Genomic DNA, 24,479 nt, shown 5'->3' on the forward strand with positions numbered 1-24,479 from the left:
GTTTGCATTTCTGGATCATCTGAGGATCACAAAAAGACTAATAAACCTGACTGGAGGAGTGCTAAAATTACAGGCCTGCTATTCATGTTACATTGTGAAAAAATCACGGATCTACTGTTCACGTCACTATTCGAGGAAAATGACACCTCTCAGCGCACGAGCGATAGGGTTTCACCGCCGCCGCCGTCCCTTGTGCTGCTCCGCCCGCTGCATCTCCTCCTCGCGCGACTCTCTGGCCCTCCAGGCCTCCATGTCTACTCCCTCCGTCCGGGTGTATAAGTCATTCGCGTAGTTCTAGGTCATCGATTTGAGGAATTAAATATGTGTTATATGTCATGAAAAGTATACCACTAGATTTCCACACGGATGTAGTTTCTAAATATATATTTTTTGTCACATATAATACATATTTAGATAGTTAAATTATCGACCTAGAACTACGCGAATGACTTATACACCGGGAAGGAGGTAGTACCTTTCTTTGCCCTTGCTCGCCGTCTCCTATCCTAGGTCATGGTTCTTCCCCGATGTATCGATGTCGTTGGCTGTTGATTCTGCCGTTTCGTTCCTGCTGTTTGTGGGTAGGTGCTCCTCCCCTCGCCGGCGGGCGGCCTCCATCATCAATCGTCTGTTAGTGCTAGTGATCAGCTGCATGCATCCAATGGAGAAGGGACGGCGCAACCATTCATGTTCTGGAACACGCGTAGCAATAATCCACCCCAAAACCAGTCGAATACGAATGCAACCTCTAGGTACATTTTTTCTGTCTCTCTCTAATATTTTTCTCTCTCGCACAATGACATATTTACACCTTCGGTCCTTTCTTGCTGCTAATCTTCTTTCCGAGGCGAGCGGCCACGCAATATGAGACTCAGTTGAACGATGAACATTGTCAGAAGCGTTTGATTTTCTTTGTGCATTTGGTGGCTGGATACAAATTTGATATTATTACCAAACTAAGTTTATTTTTTGCTTGCAGTTTACGTATTGGATTTGCCATGCAAAACATTCTATCTTGGCAACATTTTTTTGCGGGAATAGGCAACATCTTTTTGTTCAAGATGTACGTGGGTGTTTTCTACCGTTTTCCACTTCCCTATATGAAATATGTTGCATACATCATCCCTAGCAGGCTTAGGCAGAGAGCAACGTATATCTCTACTGTGATCAATAAAGAGTACAGCAGCCCAAGAATATTACCCTTTTTTGAAACGCAGGTATCAGCTCATTGACCGCATCTTAATATTTTGTACCTCCTCTTTCACTGCTATCGAATATTTAGATTGTCATTAACTAATGCCCATACCATCTTAAGCTATGAGCAGACTCACCCAGGTGATTATTTCCTATCTGCTCTTGCCTATTCATTATCTATACTTTTGAAAAATCTAAGTTATTTTTTTCTCTCACGCAGTAAGTTTTTGACTTGTTGAAGACAGAAGGTATAGCAGCTCTAAGCCTGATGTAGTATTGGCGTCTAATGGGGCATTAACAAGCTGTGTATAAAAACTAATTTTCTTTCTTGGTGTCAGCTCTGAGAGGGACGAGCATCAAGTTGTGAACATTTTTATTTCAAAACTTTTTTTTGTTGGTCAGCTGTTTCCATAAAGAATTAGGCAATGTTGTTTTTCATGCATCAACTTATTTTAGTGGAGCTGAGCATTATGAGGATTTGTAAAGGCTTTGGGGTTGCTAATCTGAACAACCATTATGATAAATGGAATTATGTTCATTCATTTCTTTTTTGAGGAAACATGTGCTTTTATCATATAAAAGATCTACAATAAGCATCACTGCCCAGCGTCTGGATAGCTCGGCTATATCTGTTTGGGTTTGTCCCTACTAATTAATTGGACTAGCCCCTTTAGTCCATGTATTTGTATCATCCAGTGCAGCTAAGCATATCTAGCAAATGAGTGCGACTGGGTTATTGAAGGCGGCCGAAGAAGCACATCCACCTTACACCTCGGCTCCGGCTGCCTTGGCTATCTTGTGAAGTATGGATTTGTATCCTTGTAAGACTTCTTTCTATATTGCTTTTCTTGGTTTGATTTTTGTGGTGTCCATCTTGCATGGTATCAGATGCAGCTAGGAAAAATAAATGTCGCTCCATGCTTGAAAATGCTGGCATCAAGAAGCTCAATTAGAATATAAAATAACATACTAATCAGTCGTGCGTTGCACGTGCATGCTTACTAGTGCTTGATGCTTCCCAAAAATAGCTGTCCGTTAGATGCCATAACAGGGTGAGTGCGATCGATGGGAAATCGTTGCTCGCAAGTCGCAACGGGAGCGGTTTCTCTTCCCCCGCAGAAAACACATGGCCCAATGCTGGCCCTAATCTGACCTCCCAGTGCTTTCGCCATCAACCAAAACTACCACTAGCTAGTACGAACGAGACGGCTCGCGAAGATAGATAGAAAATATGAGTGGCTTGGAAGTTGGAACTACTTGCATCTAATTTCTTCCTCCACGGAAAGCACATGGTTCATTATCCTTCTTGAGGTCGTGCTCCAGCGGTACTTTAATAGCGCCGCCGGTCGTAATCTAATAATGAAGAGGAGATTAGGGCGGAGCTGTGGAAGATTACATCGACGAGCCGGTAGCAGTAGTACGTAGCAGCGGCTGGTAGCGTCTCCGGGCTCCTGCGGGGCGAGGGAAAGCTACGTGGATCATGATCGGTCGAGGATAGGATAATCTTGTTAAATCCGTCCAGCGTCCACGGTGGGGCGACGGAGCGTCTGGCCCCGGCAGCCGTACGAAGCACGTGGATAAGAAGAGGCGTTGTCGTGCGACGTGGCGCCCGCGATGCAAAGCAGCGGGCAAGCACCCTTTGGCGGGCGGCAAGAGCCACTTCTTCACGGGGAAGTTCTAGTGCAATGCAAGCAGCACGTGGTGTGTGGCGATGCGTACGATGGATGGATGGATGGATGGATGGATGGATGGAACATGATCTTCTTCTCTGGAAGCGATGATGGATGGAGCTCCAGCTTGCTGAAGAACCTGTGTCCAATTTAAGTGCGTGTCTCGTTCCAGCATGCAGAAACCTTGCGTGGCATCACATGCAGAGATGCAACGAAATGTAAAACTTTTTTGGTGTAGTTGGCTAAAGAAAAGTCCTACATTTTGTTATAGAGGGAGTAGTAGTTAGTTTAATCCATGTGTATTATAAGATTAAAATGCTAAACTGATACTCCCTCCGTAAAGAAATATAAGAGTGTTTAGATCACTACTGGAGTAATTTTTACGACTATACATGGCATTTTTATGGTTAGTGAGTGATACCCATGGTCAAGCTCTAGTGTTAGATGGAATGAAAAGATTGCATGCATCGATAATTCATTGACCGTGTGCATGACGCACATATATAGGTATAGGGTGGATCGGCCTCTACTTGTCTCTCAAGATATACAAATATACAGAGGGGAGAGAGGAGGTACGATGGTATAAATACAAGATCCTAGGCGGTGCCACGAATAGGGAGAGAGATGGGGAGCGACGGGGGCTCTCGCGACTCGCCTGGCGACTCGCCAGGCGACGCCGGCGACCCTGCTCCTGTTGTGCCCACTCCTCCGTCGCCACACCCACCACCCCGGTCGGATCCGCTCCTTGCCCGTCGCCCCGGCCACGACTCTACTGCTGGGAGCCCCGTTGAGTCGCCCTCCGCCGCCGCCGTTGACCTAGTTCCCAGACCAGGTATCACCTTTCACTCCCGCGTCCTGGCATCCTTCCTCTCCGGCGTCCCCTTCGATGCCGCGGCGTTCCCCTCGCTGACGGTTCCCGGCACGGTCTGGGTCGTCGTTCCGTTCATCGCCGAGTGCTCCACTTGCGACGGCGTCGCCTCTCTTCTTTCGTATTTCTTTTGCGCGCCGTCGGAGAGGTTGCGGGCGGTTCCGGCTGGCACGCGGGTGTTCTCGGTGCAGGTTGCGAGTGAGGCGGTCGCGCGGTTCCTCGTCGCCGTTGCGCCCGGCCTGCTCGTCGCCGTCAACCTCAGCCTGCATGCCTCCCTCCGCGAGGCTGTGGATGAGGTGGCATCGACGCGTAAATGCATGGCGCATGCGCGGCGCCTACTGCGCCACCCTGGGGTTAATGCTCCCAGCGCCTCACGTCGCTGTTGCATTAAACCTATGTCCATTCGGTGTCCCGTCCGCGCGGCGCCGCTGCGCCCCCATCCCCCCTGCCATCGCCGCTGACCGAGCCTGTCGCGAACTCTGCGGTCGCTGACATCCCCCTGGCTTGCCCTCGGCCCGTCCGTCCTGTCGCATGTCCGCGCGACACCGCGTGCGCGGATGGAGCGGGCTCTCCTCCTGCGCCCCTCGCGGGGACGCGCGGCTGCGTTACTCCCCCACCCCCCCCCCCACCTGCCACCATAACTGCCGCGGAGGGAGCGGCCAGCCCTTACAAGCTAGCGCTCCTCTCTCCCGTTGCAAACCCGCCTCCCTCCAACCCGCTCCCTCCCCAGCCGCCGCTATCCCTGAACGGTTGTTTCCGCTGCCTAGGGATGGCAATGGGTACCCATTACCCACGTACCCTGCGGGTAAAAACCCTATTAGGGTAAGGGTATGGGACAAAAAATTATCCATGGGTATATGAATAGGGAAATGTTAAACCCATCGGGTAGAGTGGGTACGGGTATGGGATCATGTAACCCATACCCACATACCCATGTACCCATATAAAATCTATATGAACTCAAAATTATCTCTACACTTTATCATGAATTTGTGAACTCAAAATATATGACTGTGTGATAATGTTTTGATGTGTTGTTGTTTATGAGAAAGTGATGTTGTTTTTTAAATATGATGTTGTTTATGATGTGTTGTTGTTTAAAAGTGTGTTGTTGTTGTTATAATCTATTGTTGTTTATAAATTATAATTATATGTTGTTTTTATGACTATGAGTAGTTCAAACTAATGCTTTGCAAACATGGGTAATTCTACCCATGGGTACCCATGTACCCTATCGGTAACGGGTATGGGAAAAAATTATACCCATGATGGGTATGGGTAAGTGTGATGGGTAAGCTCAGAGAGGATGGGTAAGGGTATGGGGTGGCTCCACCCGTACTCAAACCCTGCGGGTGCCATCCCTACCGCTGCCTCTCCACCCGCCACTACGTCAAGGACTGCCGGGACCCCGTTCGGTGCCGGCGGTGCCGCGTATCTGGTCACCGCGCCTCGTCCCCTTGCTGCGCCATGGCCCCCAAACCCCGTCCCGTCCCTCCCAAGGCGGCATCCTTCCCCGGTCGCTCGGCCTCAAACCACCCCGCCCCCCAGGCCCGTCGCCAGTCCACGCCCTTTCCGCGCGCGCGTCCCTCCGCTCCCTCTACGCGTGCTGCGTCCATCCCGCCGCAGCGCCTGGAGGTGGGAGAGTCCAGCTCCACCCCCTCCTCTGCGATGGTCGGGGCCGCGACCCCGTCCGAGGCGCCGGTCATGGCATGTGCCGACGTAGTGACGCCTGAGTCTCCTATGGCAGGGGCTGCCCCGGCTGCGCCTCCCCCACGCCCCCGCGACATCACCATCTTCGGGATCGTCTGCTCGCCGCCTCCTTCCCCTCCGGACGCGGCGGTGCCGCGCGGGGCCCCGGACTCGCCAGCGCCGATGCCGGCCACGACCGGCATCCCCCCCGAGCTGTTGCGGTTCCGCGACCACGCCTCCTCCTTGTCCGAGTCTCGGGTCTCCCTTTGCTCCGCCTCCTCCGTGTCGTCGGGGAACTCGCTCCCGTCTGTCATTGCGGACTCCGAGCGCCTGGATGCTGTGGAGGTGTTCATGCCGGAGGGCGACTACGCGGCTGCGGAGCGCCTTGCGGTGGTGGTCATCGTCCCCCCCCCCCAACGCCTTACTCAACGGCACCCTTGCGGTGCAGGCTGCCGTGCTCGACAACCTCAGCCACCTTCTTCCTGAGGTGGTTCCGTCGTCGGTCGGCGCCATGTATCTGTGCTTTGCGTCTTGGGAGGACAGGAGGGAGGCTCTTCGGCGCCAGCCTTTCATGCACGAGGGGGCTCGCATCGACCTCTTCCCTGAGGAGGAGTACGGCCGCGTCTCTCCCCGTCTGGACGTGTGTGCGGTGCTGGCCGCCACCGGCTTCCTGGCGGAGTTCATCAACCCCACATGCATCCCTGCCATGTTCTCCGGGTTCGGCAAAGTGTTGGAGATCGACCCGCTGGTGCTCTCCGGCAGGGAGCTGGCCACGGTCCGCGCCGTGGTCTTGCTGAAAAACCCGCGGCAGGTGCCCTGCGACGTCTGGCCTCTGGGCGGGCGCTGGGGGGCGCGCATCGTCGTTGTCCGCCCCGTGCGTGCGTGGAGCCGGGACGACTCCTTCTCTGCGGACGGGACCTACGTCCCTTTCTTCGCCGAGCCGCCTCCTCCCTTCGCGCACAATCGGGCGGTCCTCCTCGGGCAGCCAGTGGGAGCGTGGGCTGGGGGGCCCGCTCCCATGCACGTAGGCGACCGCGGAGGGGGGGTTCCAGCTCTCCTCCATGCTGAGGCTCTTGGGTGCCCCTCCGCTGTCGCGCAACACGCTGCAGTGCCTCCCAGCTCCATCTTCTGGCGCGGCGGCCTCGCCTGTCCGCGCTGACGTGGGCTCGCCGGGGCAGGAGTCCGTGTTTAGTGGCCGCTCTGGCGTGTCTCTGGTGGAGATCGAGGAGCCTGCTGAGGCTGTGGTTGTGCCCCCCCCTCCCCGAGCGTCGCCGGAGCGCCCGGATTGCCCGGGACGAGCCGTCCAAGTGGATGGGGATGGAGGAAAAGGCCATGCGCCTTAGGGCCCTTCGTGACGCTCTTTCGGGCTGCTCGCCTCGTCTCAAGTCCAAGGTGGCGAAGGACAAGATGCTTGACGGTGTTCTCAAGCCGTTGAACTCCGTGGAGGCGGCTGCTCTTCGCGCGTCGGCGGCGATCCCGCGTGCTCCGGTGCCCTCCCGTGCTGATGATTAGGGTGCCTCGCGGTGCCAGTTCCGGTGCCCCCCCCCCGCAGCGCGGCTCGCATCGTTAGGATGCGTGGGCGGGATATTACAGCGTTTGTGCTGCCCCGCCCTGCCATTTATTTCCGTTCTGCCGCTTATGGCATGTCGATGCGGTCGCGTGAGGACCCTTGTGTTGTCGGTGTCCCGTTATGTAATGGATAATTCTCCCCGTGTTAAGTTCTCTTTCTTGTGCTGGAATGTGCAAGGGCTCGGGGACGTCGACAAGTGCGACGTAGTCCGAGATTCCATCAACGCGGTGGATCCTGTCATCGCTTGTATTCAAGAGAGCAAGTTGTCGAAGTTGTCCATTCCTACAGCTCGTTCGTTCCTTCCTTGCCACCTTGACACTTATGTGGTTAAGGACGCCGATGGGAGCCGTGGGGGGCGGGGGTTGTGACGGCTTGGAGCAGCCGTGTTTTCATGCTCACTTCTTCCTCCACGTCTCGCTTCTCTCTCACTGCCAAACTTGCCTCTACGACGAGCGCCCTCTCACTCACGATCACCAACGTCTACGCGCCCGCGGACCACGCCCTGACGGCTGATTTCGTTGATGATCTCATCATGGTTGCCGAGGGCGTGTCGGGGCCGTGGCTCCTGCTCGGGGATTTCAACCTGATCTGGTTCCCTCACGAGAAGAACAACGATCGGTTTGACGCCCCGCAAGCGGCGACTTTCAACTCCCTGATCAATACCCTTGCTCTTCACGAGTTGGCTCTGTCTGATCGTCGGTTTACCTGGACGAACAAACGCGACCCCCCCCCACGATGGCTCGCCTGGACCGGGTCTTCTTTGACTCTGACTGGGACACGGCTTTTCTGGACTCCGTTTTGTCGTCTCGTCCCCGCCCTACCTTGGACCATGTTCCCCTGGTGGTGGAGGCGGCGACCACTATTCCTGCTTCCTCGCGCTTCTTCTTCGAGAGTGCCTGGCTCCGCAATCCTCAATTCCTTCCTTTCACTCTCCCCTCCTGGTCTAGCGTTGGCGACGGTCAGTGTGCTGCAGGGTGCCTAGCGGCTCGCAAGAAACGGTTCAGGGCCTCGGCCAAGGTTTGGAAAAGATCACACAGATTTATTCCAGCTTTTGATAATGATTGCAAATTCGTGATTGACTTGGTGGACTTCTGGGAGGAATATCGCCCTTTGACCTCTGATGAGTTGCAGCTTCGGGGAGACTCCAGGCTGGCGCTTGACGACTCGATCAGGCGCCAGAGCTCGTACTGGAAGCAGCGCGGGAAGTGCAGGGAGGTCTGCGAGGGAGACGAGAACACTGGGTTCTTCCACGCCAGCGCCTCCAATCATCGCCGTGCCAACATGATCCGTGCCCTGGACGTGGGCGGGGTGACGGTAGGGATGGCACCCGCAGGGTTTGGGTACGGGTGGAGCCACCCCATACCCTTACCCATTCTCTCTGAGCTTACCCATCACACTTACCCATACCCATCATGGATATAATTTTTTTCCCATACCCGTTACCGATAGGGTACATGGGTACCCATGGGTAGAATTACCCATGTTTGCAAAGCATTAGTTTGAACTACTCATAGTCATAAAAACAACATATAATTATAATTTATAAACAACAATAGATTATAACAACAACAACAACACACTTTTAAACAACAACACATCATAAACAACATCATATTTAAAAAACAACATCACTTTCTCATAAACAACAACACATCAAAACATTATCACACAGTCATATATTTTGAGTTCACAAATTCATGATAAAGTGTAGAGATAATTTTGAGTTCATATAGATTTTATATGGGTACATGGATATGTGGGTATGGGTTACATGATCCCATACCCGTACCCACTCTACCCGATGGGTTTAACATTTCCCTATTCATATACCCATGGATAATTTTTTGTCCCATACCCTTACCCTAATAGGGTTTTTACCCGCAGGGTACGTGGGTAATGGGTACCCATTGCCATCCCTAGGTGACGGTGCTCGACCATGCTGGGAAGGCGGATGCGCTGCTCTCCTTCTACTCCGAGCTACTGGGGAGGGTGCGGCCCTCTGTCTGGCGGTTTGACCTGTCCGGTCTGTACCGTGAAGCCGCGCGGGTCGACGCGGCCGCCTTGGTCGCTCCGTTCTCCCCCGACGAAATCAAGGACGCGGCCGGGCTCCTGGATCGGTCCAGCGCGCCTGGGCCGGACGGCCTTGGTCCCGCGTTCTACCAAGCCGCCTGGGGTACTGTCTCCGGGGACCTGCAGCGCCTCTTCGCCGCGGTCCACGCCGGGACCGCGAACCTCGACGCCATCAACTGGGCGTACATCGCGCTCCTGCCCAAAGGCGTGGGTGTGCCCACGCCTAGCGCCTTCCGGCCAATCTCCCTTCAGAACGGGGACGTCAAGATCCTGTGCCGCGGGCTCACCTCGCGGCTGCAGCAGCAGATCGGGGGCATCATCGACGTCGACCAATCCGGGTTCCTGGCGGGGAGAAGCATCTCCGAAAATTTTGTGTTCGTCGCCGAGGTGATCCAGTGCTGCCACAAGCGCAAAGCCCCCGCCCTCATCTTCAAGCTCGACTTCGCCAAAACTTTCGACTCGGTCGACTGGGGGCGCTCCGGCGTATCCTCGAGGTGCGCAGCTTCCCCGACAAATGGTGCGCATGGATGGACTTGATCTTTCGGTCCTCCCGGTCGGTGGTTCTCCTCAACGGTGTTCCGGGGAAGTGGTTTACGGTGCGTCGCGGGCTACGCCAGGGGGACCCGAGCTCGCCCTACCTCTTCCTCATCGTCGCCGACGTCCTCCAACAGATGATCCGGCAAGACGGCGAGCTCCACCACCCGCTTGTGGAGGGGGCACCCCCTCTGGTGCTCCAGTACGCCGACGACACTTTGGTCATTCTCAGGGCGGAGCGTGGCGCGGCTGCCCGCCTTCGCCGCATCCTCGACGACTTCGCAGCCGCGACGGGGCTGGACATCAACTTCTCCAAGAGCACGCTTGTCCCCATGCATGTGCCTGCGGAGGTGTTGGAGGAGGCCGTTGGCACTCTTGGCTGCGCCGTCCAGGGGTTCCCGCAGGCCTATCTCAGGTTGCCGCTGTCATGGGACAAGCTCACCTTCGCCGACTTCCTCCCCATGCTTGCCAGGGTGGACAAGTACCTGTCCGGCTGGCGGGCTCGGCTCCTCTCCCCTGCCGGGCGGCTGGTGCTGCTTAACGCAGTGATGGATGCCCTTCCGACGTACGCGATGGCGGCCATGCTCCTTCCTCCGGCGGTGCTCAAAAAGCTGGACTCGCTACGCCGCGCTTTCCTTTGGAATGCGGCCGACCGTGCCACCGGCGCACAATGCCTGGTGGCCTGGGAGCGGGTCTGCCGTACCAAGGAGGAGGGGGGCCTCGGCATGCGGGACCTCGCGACGCAAAACCGATGTCTGTTGATCAAGATGCTGCACCGTCTCCATGTGGCTCCCACGTCCTCGCGGTGGGCGGAGTGGGTGTGGGGGAAGGGCTGGGCGGGCGCTCCCTGCTCTCTGTCTCAGGCTCCCGGTCGGCCGGCGAGCACGCCAGGGCGCTGTCCAAGATGTTGCCGCTCTATCGGAGTCTGACGATGGTGGCAGTTCGGGATGGGCGGCGGACGTCCTTCTGGTTTGATCACTGGCTGCCGTGCAGGGCCGTCTCGGCGGCCTTTCCTGCCCTCCTCTCGCACGCTACGGACGCGGAGGCCACCGTGTGGCAGGTGCGCGCCCACGGCCTTGACCGGGTGCTCGTCCCCAGGCTCACCACAGCCGGTGCCGCCGAGCGGGGCGCGCTCCTGACGTTGCTCGCGGAGGTTCGGGAGTCCCCCGACGACGACGAACGCTGCCCTGTGCTGTGCCGGAGTGCGAGTGGGGGTATCGCGGCGGCTGCCGTCTACGCCCTAGAACGCTTCGGCGGCACGCGGGCCCCCTTCGCTGATTTCATATGGGGATGCGCGGCGTCGTCCCGTGTCCGGTTCTTCGGTTGGCTCCTCGTGCAACGGAGGATCCACACGAGGGATGTCCTACTTCGGAAGACTATTGTGACGGCCGCGGAGGCCACATGCCCCATCTGTGCGCGCGTGGTCGAAACGGCGGACCACCTGATCTTTGATTGTCCCTTTGCCCGCTCGTTCTGGCTGGCCGTGGGCGTCGAGGTGGTCGGGAAGAACTACCATGTTGGAGCGCTTCAGGCCCTAGACGTGCGGGGGGTGGCTGGTGATGTTGCCCACGCCTCCTTCGCCCTCCTTTGCTGCTGGCAGCTGTGAAAGCACAGAAATGTCGTGGTGTTCCAAGGTGCCCGACCTTCCCTGGCCCGTCTACTAGGGTGCTGCCGGGAAGACTCGGTCCTTTGGAAAGGCCGTTTGAAAGTGACCGACCGGGCGTGTGTAGATAGGTGGCTCCGTGCGTTCTCTCGGGGGGGGGGGGGGGGGGTAAATGGTTCGGCGCCTGTGCCGCCCCCCCTCCTCTCTCTCTCTCTCTCTCCCATGCATGTGTGTAATAAACCCCTACCCTTCCTAAGGGTGTGATGCAATAGAAAAAGGAAAAAAGATTCAGGTGGAGGGCTTCGCCCTCCCCCGGTGACCTTCAAAAAAAAAGATCCTAGTCCTATACATGTACAGACGATAACATATGTTCAACACCCCTCGCAGTCGAAGTGTCGTCGGAGACGCAAAGACTAGACCGAAACTCCTCAAAGACAGATGCCGGTAGCCCCTTTGTCATAACATCAGCGAACTGCTGAGCGGTGGGCACATGAAGAACCCGAACGCCCCAAGCGCCACATGTTCACGAACGAAGTGAATGTCGAGCTCAATGTGCTTCGTTCGGCGATGATGAACATGATTAACGGAGAGGTAGACGGTGAAGACGTTATCGTAGTAGACGATTGTGGCCTTGCGAATCTCACAAAGCAACTCTCGGAGCAATTGACGGAACCAAGAGCACTCGGCAACATCATTAGCCACTGCGCCGTACTCCGCCTCAGCACCCGAGTGAAAGACCGTGAGTTGTCGCTTGGACGGCCACGAAATTAGCGAGGGCCCGAGGTAGACACAGTAGCCTGACGTAGAGCGACGCTTGTCGAGGCAGCCAACCCAGTCGTCGGAGTAGGCAACAACGCCGGTGGAGGCAGAAGCTGTCACTGTGAGTCCCAAGGTCATGGTACCGCGTATGACCAAAGATGGAGGACGCGGGAGAATTCGTGGTGGCGGCTAGGGTTGTTGGGTGGGAGAGGGAGAGGAGGATAGCAACGGCGACGAGAGGTGCAGGTGGCTGTAGGGAGGCCAGTGGGGTGGCCGCAGCAGGCTACGGTGGTGGCGGCAAGAGGCAGGGGCGGCGAGTTATGGCGGAAGCGAGGAGAGGATCAACATGCTAAAGTGATACCATGTTAGATGGAAGAAAAAGGTTTCATGCATCTATAATTCATTGGTTGTGTGCATGACGCACATATAAAAGTACAGGATGTACCAGCCTCTATTTGTCTTCTAGATATACAAATATACAGAGGGGAGAGAGGAGGTACTACGTATAAATACAAGACCCTAGTCCTATACATAGGACCATAACGTATGTTCACCACTGCCAATCTGGATCTGGACGGTAGTGTCATCCTGGTCTGGTCGTCAAGCTCGCCTGATGCATCGGATCCTTGCACGAGATCTGGCCGGTGATGATTGCAACGCATGTTTCACACATTTGTCGAGTTATTATATCGGACGAGATCGATGGAGCTAGCATTCTCTCGACTCTGGCCCAATGCTCAACCTCGCAACAGTGCAATAATGGCCAATATCGGTTCTCACAGTACACGTACCTGTCAGCTGGTATCTCTTCCTTCGGGAGCGGACGCTCGCTCGGTACTAGCTACACGCTGGTGGTGACAACGCATGCGCGCTGGTCCCAGGAGCATATGTCGTCCCGACACGGGACGTACGGGATCCTATCGAGTGCGCTAGTACTACACAGAATACACAAAAGGGCAGGGATTCATCATCAGTAATAATCAAGTAAGGCCCTGTTCGGAACACGGTTGTGTGAAACATAGGAATATCAGCAAATTGGAGGAATGGAAAAGAATCACACATGCAAAACAATGGAACGGAAAGAACACAGGAAAACGTAGAAATGTGCGTTTGGTTGGTTGCAAGGAAATGGAGGAACGCGTACTCTGTTTCATGAATATTTTATTTGCCTTCCACAGTGATACTATCTTCCACTGGCATCAAGTGGATGCACACCATCCGATTATTTTATTCGGATGCACTGTACTGCAAGCGCTTTTCCTCGGTCTTCTGTCAAAAAATTGGATCTGGCTGGATGTTTCTAATCCTGAGGAATGAGCACTGTTACGCACGAATTCCTTTGAATCACTGTAGCACTTTCCTACGTTCCGAACGCTACGTAGGCAGAATTCCCCACACGAACAGTATTCCTTCAAAAATCCTGCAGATTTCCTACGAACCGAACGGGGCCTAAACCCGGCACGGTTCACGGGAGATGCGGCGGAGCGCGCGTTGGTTCTCTCCTGCCCGTCCCGTCCACCCGCGCGCATCGCCATCGCTTTTCCCCGGCGCCGATGTGTCGCCGCGTCAGAGGCCTCGTGCTTCCTTCCTTCCTTCACCCCCTTTCCCGATGCGAATCCCTTCCTCCACGGGCGATCCCCCGCCGCGCGGTGGTGGTTTCCGGCAAAGCGACGGGGACCCCGGACGTCACCATCGATGGGCCCGTCGGCACGGGCGCGGGTCGTGGCCTCACGTGACCAAAGCATATAATCACTGCCGCTGACAGTAACAGCAGCAGGTGGTTGCTCCGGCCCCTGGTTGCGTTTGCGTGGCTGAGAGACCACGCTCAACAGTGTGCCGGCGCGGCGGCGGAGCGTGCGCCGTGGGCCGGGGATCTCGCCGCCACAGTAGCTTTTCGCTCCAGTTGGGACGGAGTGGCTAGGATCGGTTGGTTCGTCGACTCGTTTGATCCCCCGTCTCGTCGTCGAGTGCAGCAGGTCGTTGTTCGTTTCTAGGGTAGCGTCAACCCCTCCTCCCTTCCTCCTCCAATGGGAGCCTTGCTTCAGCCCGAGCAGATTGATCGGAATATTCTCCCCGATGCACTGTAATATTCTCCCCGATGCACTGTTGGTTGGTTGGCGGCGCGGCCCTCCTGTTGGATCGTGGAGCTAGCAACTCTGCGTGCGGCGCGAACCAGCCAAACCCACTGAAAACCCTCCGGAATGCGGAGGCACTGTTCTGGAGTGCCTACGTACGTACGTACTCCGCAGCTGCCTCGGCCTAACTCAAAGCATATCCTGCCCAGAACTGAAGTCGTCGAGGCCACAGAGCATATCCGGAAAAGAGTTGCCATCGCAGGAGGGGAGACCGAGCAGTCAGTGCTATACTTGAAAACCCATTGCTAGCGAGGTCCACTGATAAAATATTGCCTACTCTTGCCAGTACTAGGAGCTAATGCTACTCCCTCCGCCCGAAAATTCTTGTTTTAAATTTGTTTAAATTTGAATGTAGTATCTAGTTACGTTTTAGTGTTAAAAATTTAAGACGAGAATTTTGGGATGAAGGAAGTACATTGCTAATACTATAGTCTATAGGAGTACTTATACCACTAGTGCTGGCGCTTTTTATTATTTTTTTTCCTGGCTGGGTGGGTGATTAGCTTTGTGACGATGCTGTGCGGTGGGAGTACTATTTTGGTTTCCAAAGTGGATGGGTTGGGATCCCGTCAGTCCGGTGGGGTGGGCTGGGTTGGGGTGACCAGGGGCTGACGGATCCATCTTATCCGCCGCGCTGCCAAATCCAAAAGAAAGCGGCACGGCGCGACCCCAGAAGCGGAGCGGCTACCGGCTGCCGCGCGTCCGCGCCAGCACTGCCGGGAGCAGAGCATATTCCCACGCCCCATTCCATCCATCCTCCTGCGCTCCTCGCTTTGTTTAGTGCAAAACAAGTTCCCGCTCGCTCCGTCGGCCCGTCGCGCCTCGCTCCCGCTCGCACGAGGAGGACGCGGCGCGGGCCCGACCTGTCTGTCTCTGTGCTGGACAGTTTCGCGCAGGGTGGTTGCGGGCGGTTCACCAGGGCAACACAGCTGAAAGTGAGACCAACATCAACACCACCACCTGTCACCTGTGCCTCACACGCCTGCTCGTCTGCCCAACGAGTTTCGGATAAGCCGAGAATTAACACTTCTTTTCGTGCCCGTTTCCGCAAAGACCAGGGACGTGCCGGGCATAATCACCGAGGCGAAATGTGTGCGTGCAGTCACTGCCAAATGTTAGCCAGGAGCAGGCTATGGAGGAGAAAAGATCTGTGAAACCGCAATACCCAAAATGTGCTCCTCAAACGGGCGCCTTCACATCACAAATTTGCCTACTCTATTTCATACAAACGCATGTAACCGACGAACCAACCTGTGGTTGAGATGGTTAGGTGAACAGTGGTATCTCCAACCCACCAGGGTTTAAATTCGTTGCACTGCCATGATTGAAGATGAATTCCTTAGAAGTTTTTTCACAAAAAAAAACCCACCAGGGTTCAAATTCTGGTGCTCGCATTATTGCTGAATTTATTTCAGGATTTTCGGCGATGCGCTTTCAGTGAGAGGAGACGTTCCCGTCAACGACGAGTAGGGGTAGGGTGTGCGGGTGTGTGTTCATAGGGATGAGTGTATGCGCGTGTATATGAGCGCTTGCAAATACGATGAAACGTAGCATTTCTCATGTCGCACGTCCACATGGTTCATATAAAAAAGGGCCGATCACAGCTAACCAGACATAAAAACTTCATTTAAAGCATACGGGGGCGGCTGATTTCACCATTTCCTCGCCGGTCGCTTCATCGTGGGGTCTCGGCAACTCTCGGCAGAGTAAGCATCCACGGCGGGCAGCTGGTCATCATCGTCCGTTGTAGAGCTGTTGTCGTCGGAGCCGAAGGACGACGAGAGGAACCACGCGAAGCGCCGGGTGGAGCGGCTCTACCCCGCGTGACTCTCTCTGCCGCCGCCTTCTTGGACCGCACCACCTTGGCAGACTCTTCGAGCGCGTGACGGAGAGCCTCCACGTTCTTGCAGCGTTTGCGCCGTGCGCACATCTCCTCCAGGTGTAGGTCTGACATATAGCTAGCCAGAGTACCGCGTCGTCGTCTTCGACGAGCGACGGCGTCTCCGACGCGGAATTGGATGATCCGCAACCATGCCTTGCTCCACCCGACACCGCCCTCCTTGCCATGCGGTAGGTGCGGCCCACTGTCTTCGGCTGCAACCCACGTGCCAGAGGGCTGGGTGGTGTAGACACCAGCACCCAACGGATACCCGCATGGGGCGGAGCTGGTGGAGACGGGGCACTGGTGCTCGAGCTCGCGATGTTGCCTCGCCGTCGATTGTAGAGACTTGGCAGGACAGAGTTCTCCCGCCTCGGAGGAATAGCTCATGACCGTCGAGGAGGAGCTCCCACTGCGGTCCATCATTGAGCGGCGGAGTGCGGGCTCCTCCTCATCAGATGCGCTCGACGTGTCCCCAACGGCGAGCCCCACCCAGCCGATGTCGTCAGAGACAGAGCTGGCCATGGCGGAGAAGAGGGAGAGGATCGGATATCGAAATTGAAGGAGACAGAGGGGAGCGGGGAGAACGAGAGAAGTGAGTGGAGTGCGGTTTGAGACTAGGATTTCGGTCGGAATTACTTTTTGTGGGGGAGGATGGTGGGCCGGCGTGGGCCGGAGGGACGTGGCAGCGGCGTCTGAGCTCGTCCCATCCTCCCCATACAAGATATGGGCTGGATATGGGGTTACCAGACAGACCAAACATTTGGGTTGGGTTCGAGAAGGGTGGTTGGGTGACCAAATTTCCTCCGAGCACTAACCGGGTAGCCCGCCCGGGCGTTTGGGTGGGTTAGGGTACTCCCGGTGTATATGCTCTAATGCTTCAAAACTAAGAATGCTTAGTAGGCGTGTTAAAAAAAAGGATGCTTAGTAGGCCGTCCGGCCGGTTGCCTCGTGCCTAAGCAACGAACAAGACAATAACCAAATTCAAACCGACCGTCCAACGTATGCTACCACTAGAGCTTACTCCAAGTTTGCAGATATCCGTCCAAGATCCGACGAATAACCCAATTCAGCTTCTGCTACTCGACGCCCATGGCAGGCACATACAGTGATTAAAAAAGCGCAAAAATAAAATAAAATAAGTATCCTACTCCAACCACAGTGTGCGCCACAATGGGCGAAGTACCGATGCACCGCACCGGGCGCAAACCCCAGACCAAAGCCGAATTGGCCACAGCCCCGTGCGCGCTGTTTTATTTGCGACCGACCGACCGACCGAGCAGGTGAATTTGACCCCATTTCCTTTTCTTTTTCTTTTTCATTCAGAAAAGAAAATAAAAGAAAAGAAAAGGGGTCGCACACTCGCGGGGCAGCAGATAAACTTGCACGCACGTATATAAAACCACTGTGGCCACCAGCATCCACAAAATTCTCTCTCTCTCGAAATCCCTCTCCCTCTTTCCATTTTCCTCCCCCTTTTCTCCCCCCCTCCCTCCCGCGAGGGGATCGATCGCGCGCGATTCGCTTCCCCTCCCTCCCTTCCGAAATCCGCGAGAGACCGAGATCGCGGCGAGGCGGTAATGGCGGTGGAGGAGGTGGCCGAGAGCTGCGGCAGCCACGCGGCCGCGGCGGGCGGCGGCGGAGGCGGCGGGGGCGGGGGCGGGGGCGGGAAGGCGGGGTCCTCGTCGCCGCCGGGCGCGGCGGGGGCGCAGTCCAGGAAGCAGCAGCAGCAGCACCACCACAAGCTGGAGGTCTACACCGAGGTGCTGGCGCGCCTCCACGCCGCCGAGGAGCGCGCCCCCGGCTTCGACGACGACCTCTGGAGCCACTTCAACCGCCTCCCCGCACGGTAACGCGCCCTGCCCCTCCTCCCGGTCCCTCCTGCCGACGGCTGCGACGCGGCGGTACTGATGGCTGATGATTCTCGGGTTGGCGTTTCGGGTTTGTGTGCAGCTACGCGATGGATGTGAACGTGGAGAGGGCGGAGGACGTGCTCACGCACAAGCGCCTCCTCGAGCTGGCCAAGGATCCGGCGCAGCGCCCGGCCTTCGCCGTCCGGGCCGTGCAGGTGAGCCTTTCGTTCTTCCATCCGACGGGCTTCTCCCCCCTCGTGCTCGTGCGCTAGTTTAGGAATGTGATTCGGAGCGCCACTGATGTGATGTGATCGACCGCTGTAGATGACTCGAAATTCGTCTCTCCGGAGTTGTATTATATGGTCTGACTTATGTGCTGAGCATCCCTGGCTGGCTGCTCTCGGTGGGTTGGGGGTTCAGTTTTCTGCCCTTCAGATTTCCTTTTTATAATCATTCCATCCCATCACTACTCAAGCCTAGTCAATGACACTCATTCTCGGTGGTAACACGTCTTCCATCGTCCAGAAGAATGGGGACATTTTATAATAATTCTATTAAACTGGATTGCTATTCTTATCTATCAAGGAATCGGCTCATTGGCACTTAGTATTACCGCTTCCGGATACAGCAGTTGTTTATACTGTCAGCAGCACCAACTAAGAAGAAGCCTTATGGGTATCCCGTCACCACTGTATTTGAGATTTGGGAGTTGCCATGTTAGGGCTTTTGAGTGGTCTAAACGCTAACACTGTCAGCAAGTATTTTTTCCGGTGTTTACTTGAATGATGGAGTATCGAACTGTTAAAAATCTGTTCTACTATGAATATGATGTTCAAAGAGTAGATGTAGGGTGGGGGTCCTAGAGCATTTTTAAAAATGAGATAAAAGAAAAAGCCTGAACGTTCCCTCTGAGTGTAGCATATTTTGATTGATTTTAACCACCTACTTACTGAGTGAAAGTTTAAGCTCTCCCATTATTAGCTGGCAGCGCTGATGCATTATTTTATTCCCAAGTGGTGCATTTCTTTTTCTTTAACTGCTAAAATAGTTGCTAACTTGCAGTCAGCTGTGAAACTTCTATGCTGTTCATTGTCCTTATTTGAGTCTTGATTCATTAGGTATCTCCAATTGTTGATGGGAATCAGACTGATGCTGATTCACACACTGCAGGGGAGGAAGTTGCTTCAAGGCTGTTGAATAGGCAACAAAGGTACCTGCGCTTTTCCATCTCTTGTTAAATATATTTGCTGATTGGAAAATGTCTAGTATCTTTCTTATTGCCATGCATTGCAAAATATACCTCTACCAGTGGTTCAATTTTCCTTCATTTCTAACATGTACAAGTTATGTTCAGCATCCACCCTCCTCCTGCTTTTGGTTCATCTACAAACCTTGAGGCCCTTGCGCTTGAAGCTAGTAAGTCGCAAGGCCAAGATCAAGATAGCACCTCAGATAATGTCCGATCTCTCTACAGGTAAGACTTTAATAGTTACATTTGCCTCTATTTTATCCTTATACAATAATATTCTTCTTAGATCAGTATGTCGCTTGGTAGTTAACATATTATAAGTATATAATTATTGCATTTTCTCGTTCTGCAAGTGCTATTTCCTCTGCCGAGGACACTGATTTGATTGTATTTGTATGCCATACAGACCCATGCATGAAATCACGTTCTCTACCATTGACAAACCAAAGCTTCTCAGCGAGGTAAACAGGGATCTCTGTATATTTGTGGATTTTATTCGGAATATCTGTTTATATGTTCCTAGATCTTTTAACAATATAATTCATGATAGCAAACTTGAATAAATACGAGTTCGCTGAATATGTGTGTTTCATCTATTTGTTTAGTGATGCCATGTTTTCTGATGCCCCCAGCTGACATGTCTGCTTGGTGAAATTGGTCTCAACATTCAAGAAGCACATGCATTTTCGACAAATGATGGCTACTCACTTGACGTGTTTGTTGTTGTTGGTTGGCATGCTGAGGTATGTCGGTCCCTCATTTTGTCTTTATACCTATGATTTTGTGTTTCGTCCTGTTTAGCATTTAATGATCTGTTAATTTATTTAGGAAACGGAGGATTTGATAGAAGAACTAAAAAAAGAAATCAGCAAGATTGAGGAGGTGAAACAGAGACACATATACTTCATTGCAATTTAGTTAGTCCCAGTTTCACATGCTTGTTTTCTTCATGCTCATATTTTGTTTTGGCTTGAATTGGGCAGACACAAGCATGGTCTACATCTCATTCATGGTCTTCTCCAGTTGAAAATATGCAGATCGTGGAGAACTCAACAGCCGATCATGTTGCTATACCTACAGATGGTGCCAGTGAATGGGAAATTGATATAAAACTACTCAATTTCGGGAATAAAGTAGCATCTGGGTCATATGGCGATCTGTGAGTGTTCACTCCTGGCTATCATGAAAATTTATTTTGAGTTTTCGCGCAGTCACGTAACTGACTCGTTCTTTTTCCAGTTACCGGGGTACATATTGTAGTCAAGATGTAGCTATTAAAGTGCTCAAACCGGAGAGGGTAAATGTGGACATGCAGCGTGAATTTGCCCAGGAAGTTTATATTATGAGGTTTGTTACATCATATGCTCTGTTTTCCCAATATACGTTTTAAGGCTTCTGCACACAAACCTGTGTTTCCCCCCTCTGTGTATTTATGTCATCTCACTTTGTCCTGTTTCTTCTGTTACACAATGAATACCATTCTTCAATCTTCAAAATATTAGTCTCAATCTCTCAGATGCTCCGGTTGTCACGTTTTCTCTGCTGAAATATTTACTTTTAGGATGCTAAGATGATAAAGATCCACCCTTGCTGTCATTTACCTGTTAACATCTTATTCTCTCCGTTCTTTGCTTGCTTATTAGCTGAGACGGCTAGTACATGTTAACAGTATCACCCTTAGGGATCAGTTTCTTCCAGTAGTGCCCCTCTGTTTTTCCTTTTACCTTCTAAGTTCATGAAGTATACATTGGAGTCCAGGAAGGTTCGTCACAAGAATGTTGTGCAATTTATTGGTGCATGCACTAAACCCCCAAGGCTATGCATAGTCACAGGTATGATCAAACAAAGGCCTTCCCTTCCAAGTTTCCATTTTCCTAGTGTGGCAGTGACAGTAACAATGACTGAACCTGCATTTTCTTCACTCGTCCAGAATTTATGTCCGGTGGGAGTGTGTATGATTATCTTCATAAGCATAAAGGTATCTTCAAGCTCCCTGCCTTAGTTGGAGTTGCAATGGATGTGTCAAAAGGCATGAGCTACTTACACCAAAATAATATTATTCATCGGGATCTGAAAACCGCCAATCTTCTTATGGATGAGAACGGGGTAAGTGCTGTCTACTTCCAATTATTCATGATGCATGCATCCTTGGAAATGACGTTCCACAAATCTTAGCCCGAACTCCTAGACATGCCTTCACTTTTCCAGGTGTTCTTTACAAGAATAACAGGTGTTAAGTACCCCTCCCCCCCCCCCCCTCTCAAAAAATGTTTTATCACAAAAATAAGAGGGGTTCTCCTATAACACAATGTTTATCTGTATTTTTGGTCTACTTAGCCAAATCTTGTTTGTAATTGATGAGTGGCTGGCCACTGGGATCTTGAACCTTCTTCCTGGTTGGGAGTACATCTGTACATGTGATGAATGTGTTACTGCAAACCGTTGTTTCGTTTAGTGCGTGATTCAGAAAGAAGAATTGGCTAATTGTTCTAACTGATTGTTTCCTTCTACAGATGGTTAAGGTTGCTGATTTTGGTGTTGCACGTGTTAAAGTTCAGTCTGGAGTAATGACTGCAGAAACCGGGACATACCGTTGGATGGCCCCGGAGGTGATTTCTCTATCATTACTATGCCACTGCTATCACAACTTGGTTGTTATGTAATACCAATGCTAAATTTAAGCTGTAAAGAGCAGATTCTCCATTAGAGGTTGCGAGCCTGAATACCCAAGCTCTGAGTTCAGATTGACAGATTGACAGGGTAGGAAACACCTGGCCACCAACTTTTTCATTGAAAAAGAAGAAACCACAGAGTGCAACAGTTGTGAACTTGTGATCTAAAGCATTCTGGTGCAACAGCAACCTATCAATGTTTTAGTTACAACCCTTGGAATACGGCACCATCGCACCACCCCAAGGATGAACACTTGTGAGACCAAAATAGAACTGCTATCCTCTAAAAATTAAGTAAAACACTGCTACCAGACCTACACAAGGATGCTAGACATGATCTTACTCAGATATTCACCCATCAGATGGTAGTGTGTTGTAGTGTAGCAGCAGTTGCATTTTCCCTCATGTTCTTCATCTCCAACTCCCGAAGCTTTCTTTTCGTCAGTACTACACGATTCAGGGTCGCTCTCTCACCTGGCCTCCAGTTCCCCCTTGCTCCGCTCTAGTTGATTCAGTTTCAGAATTTGGCATATCGGCGTCTATGTGTTGAGAAGCTTCTGTAAGCACCGCGAAAACATCAACAAACTAGCACATGATATTTTGTTAAAATGTAAATCATTCCTCATCTTTTTAGATAACCATAATGCAGAAGTAATCATGATTGCATCTTTAATTTTAGTATGACTGCTCCATCATTTGGACATTGATTTGTCACTTATCAATTCTGAAAAGCTCAGACCAAACATTCTGAATCGCCTCGCAATTGAGACGAGGCACTGCTCTGAGTTCATTTCGATGGCATTGGTTGACATGTGGGCAACATTGTATTGCTCCATATGCTTGATAGAAGCAAGGAGATTATTTTGTTTCTTTGCTATTTTTGAAACTAAGCGGGAAGTTTCAGTCTTAAACCTGTGTTTAATTCCCCACAAAAAACAAAAACCTGCATTTAATCTTTAGCCAGCAAATTATTATTTATTGGTAGAGATAGTGTGCAAACCGCTGTCATTAGCTCTGATTGTTACCTCTTTATCTTTTTTTCACAATAAATTCATCTACTACCATTTTCTGTATCTTAATAGTGTAGTGGCGGTGAATTCAAGAAATAGAGGTCATCAGTGAAATATTTTTGATTGGTATATCACTTTACAAAGTTTTATCTGTTATATAGGTTATAGAACACAAGCCCTACGACCACAAGGCTGATGTTTTTAGTTTTGGAATTTTGTTGTGGGAACTGCTCACTGGGAAGGTACTTGCATTACTCTTTTGCCACTGTTAGTTCATTATGTTAAGTGCATTGTTTTAAATGAGTTAGTAATTTGTTTATACATCTATTGCCTGCAGATTCCTTACGAGTACCTGACACCATTACAAGCAGCTGTAGGTGTGGTTCAGAAGGTAAAATTGCTTGTCATTTTTACATGACCGTAGTCTTCTTTGTTCTTGTTATGTTTAGACATGGATTCTTACTAACTTATCATGTCCACCACACAGTACCATGATAATGATCATATATGTTTTGGACTACTGCTATGTTTAGACATGGATTCTTACTCAATTTATCATATCCACCAACCATAATAATGAACGTATATGTTTTGGACTACTGCGCACGGATAACATAACCTGGTTTGAGTTTCTTTTGTTCCATGATATCATGGGATTTCAAGATATGATCAGTGTTAACATACTCTTAGGAACGGTTCGCTGACGCACAAGCAAAACGAATGATATTTGGACATCAGTGCTTTGTTTACCACTTTGCCTGATCAAAGGCATTACAGTGAAACAGTAACATCCATCTAGTTGTGTTTATGAACTCTGTGACTGCAGTACTTCCTAATTTAAAGATAAATGCAATTACCTTATGCTCCCTCCGTTTCTAAATGCAAGTCTTTTTAGAAATTCCAGTACGGACACATACGGATGTATATAGACATATTTTAGAGTGTAGATTCACTCATTTTGCGTCGTATGTAGTCCATATTGAAATCTTTAAAAGGATTTATATTTAGGAACGGAGGGAGTACAATCTTATTAACATGTCAATCCTGCTTCTCAGGGATTGCGGCCCACAATACCAAAAAATGCTCATGCAAAGCTTGCGGAGCTCCTTCAGAAGTGCTGGCAGCAGGACCCTGCTGAAAGGCCAGATTTCTCCGAGATATTAGAAGCTCTCAAGAAAATAGCAGAGGAGGTTTGTGACTGAGACTTGCTTTAATGCATCAAGGTTCACGTTCTTACCAAAGCGATGGTGCAGGTCGGAGATGAGCACGACGGAAAGCACAAGGACAAAAGCCTGGGGGGATTCTTTTCGTCTCTGAGGGGGCGAGGACACTAAGGTGGCGCAGGTGTACATGGCTTGCAATCCGTTCGGACGGGCCTGAGCGAAGATCAGCGCCTGTTTATCAGCATACCCAGTGCCAGTACATTGAGATGGACAGTGAACTGGGCCGGATGGCAACTTTTCAGCTGTAGCTCCACTCATCGGCCACAGCCAATAGTTTTTTCTTTTGTCTGGTTATTTACTTCCGGGTTCTGTTACATGTAACATAGGAAGAGAATGCTTGTGGACTGTACATTGTTTAATCTGATTTTAACAGGCTTTAACTTGCACATGAAATAATAAGCCTAGCTTAGGGCATGCTGTGATTCTTTCAGTCATGATTATCTTTCCACATCCTGTCCACAGCTTGAATGTTCTTTCATGGCTGGTTTCCCCTTGCAAAAT

General features: G+C 51.9%; 1 protein-coding gene across 1 annotated transcript; it reads left to right on the plus strand.

Moving 5' to 3' along the window:
• Window positions 1-17,451: 17,451 nt before the first annotated feature.
• On the plus strand, window positions 17,452-24,426 carry LOC123112913 (serine/threonine-protein kinase STY46). Its single transcript, XM_044534012.1, has 16 exons — window positions 17,452-17,820; window positions 17,925-18,039; window positions 18,943-19,034; window positions 19,179-19,298; window positions 19,480-19,534; window positions 19,706-19,816; window positions 19,902-19,955; window positions 20,057-20,232; window positions 20,313-20,420; window positions 20,832-20,905; window positions 21,004-21,179; window positions 21,587-21,682; window positions 22,917-22,997; window positions 23,093-23,146; window positions 23,811-23,945; window positions 24,009-24,426. Exons 1-16 carry the CDS (start codon window positions 17,552-17,554, stop codon window positions 24,087-24,089), a joined length of 1,797 nt encoding a protein of 598 aa, XP_044389947.1. The 5' UTR covers window positions 17,452-17,551; the 3' UTR covers window positions 24,090-24,426.
• The last annotated feature ends 53 nt before the right edge of the window (window positions 24,427-24,479 follow it).

The sequence above is a fragment of the Triticum aestivum genome, chromosome 5B (assembly GCF_018294505.1).
Source record: "Triticum aestivum cultivar Chinese Spring chromosome 5B, IWGSC CS RefSeq v2.1, whole genome shotgun sequence".
In the NCBI taxonomy this organism is placed as follows: domain Eukaryota; kingdom Viridiplantae; phylum Streptophyta; class Magnoliopsida; order Poales; family Poaceae; genus Triticum; species Triticum aestivum.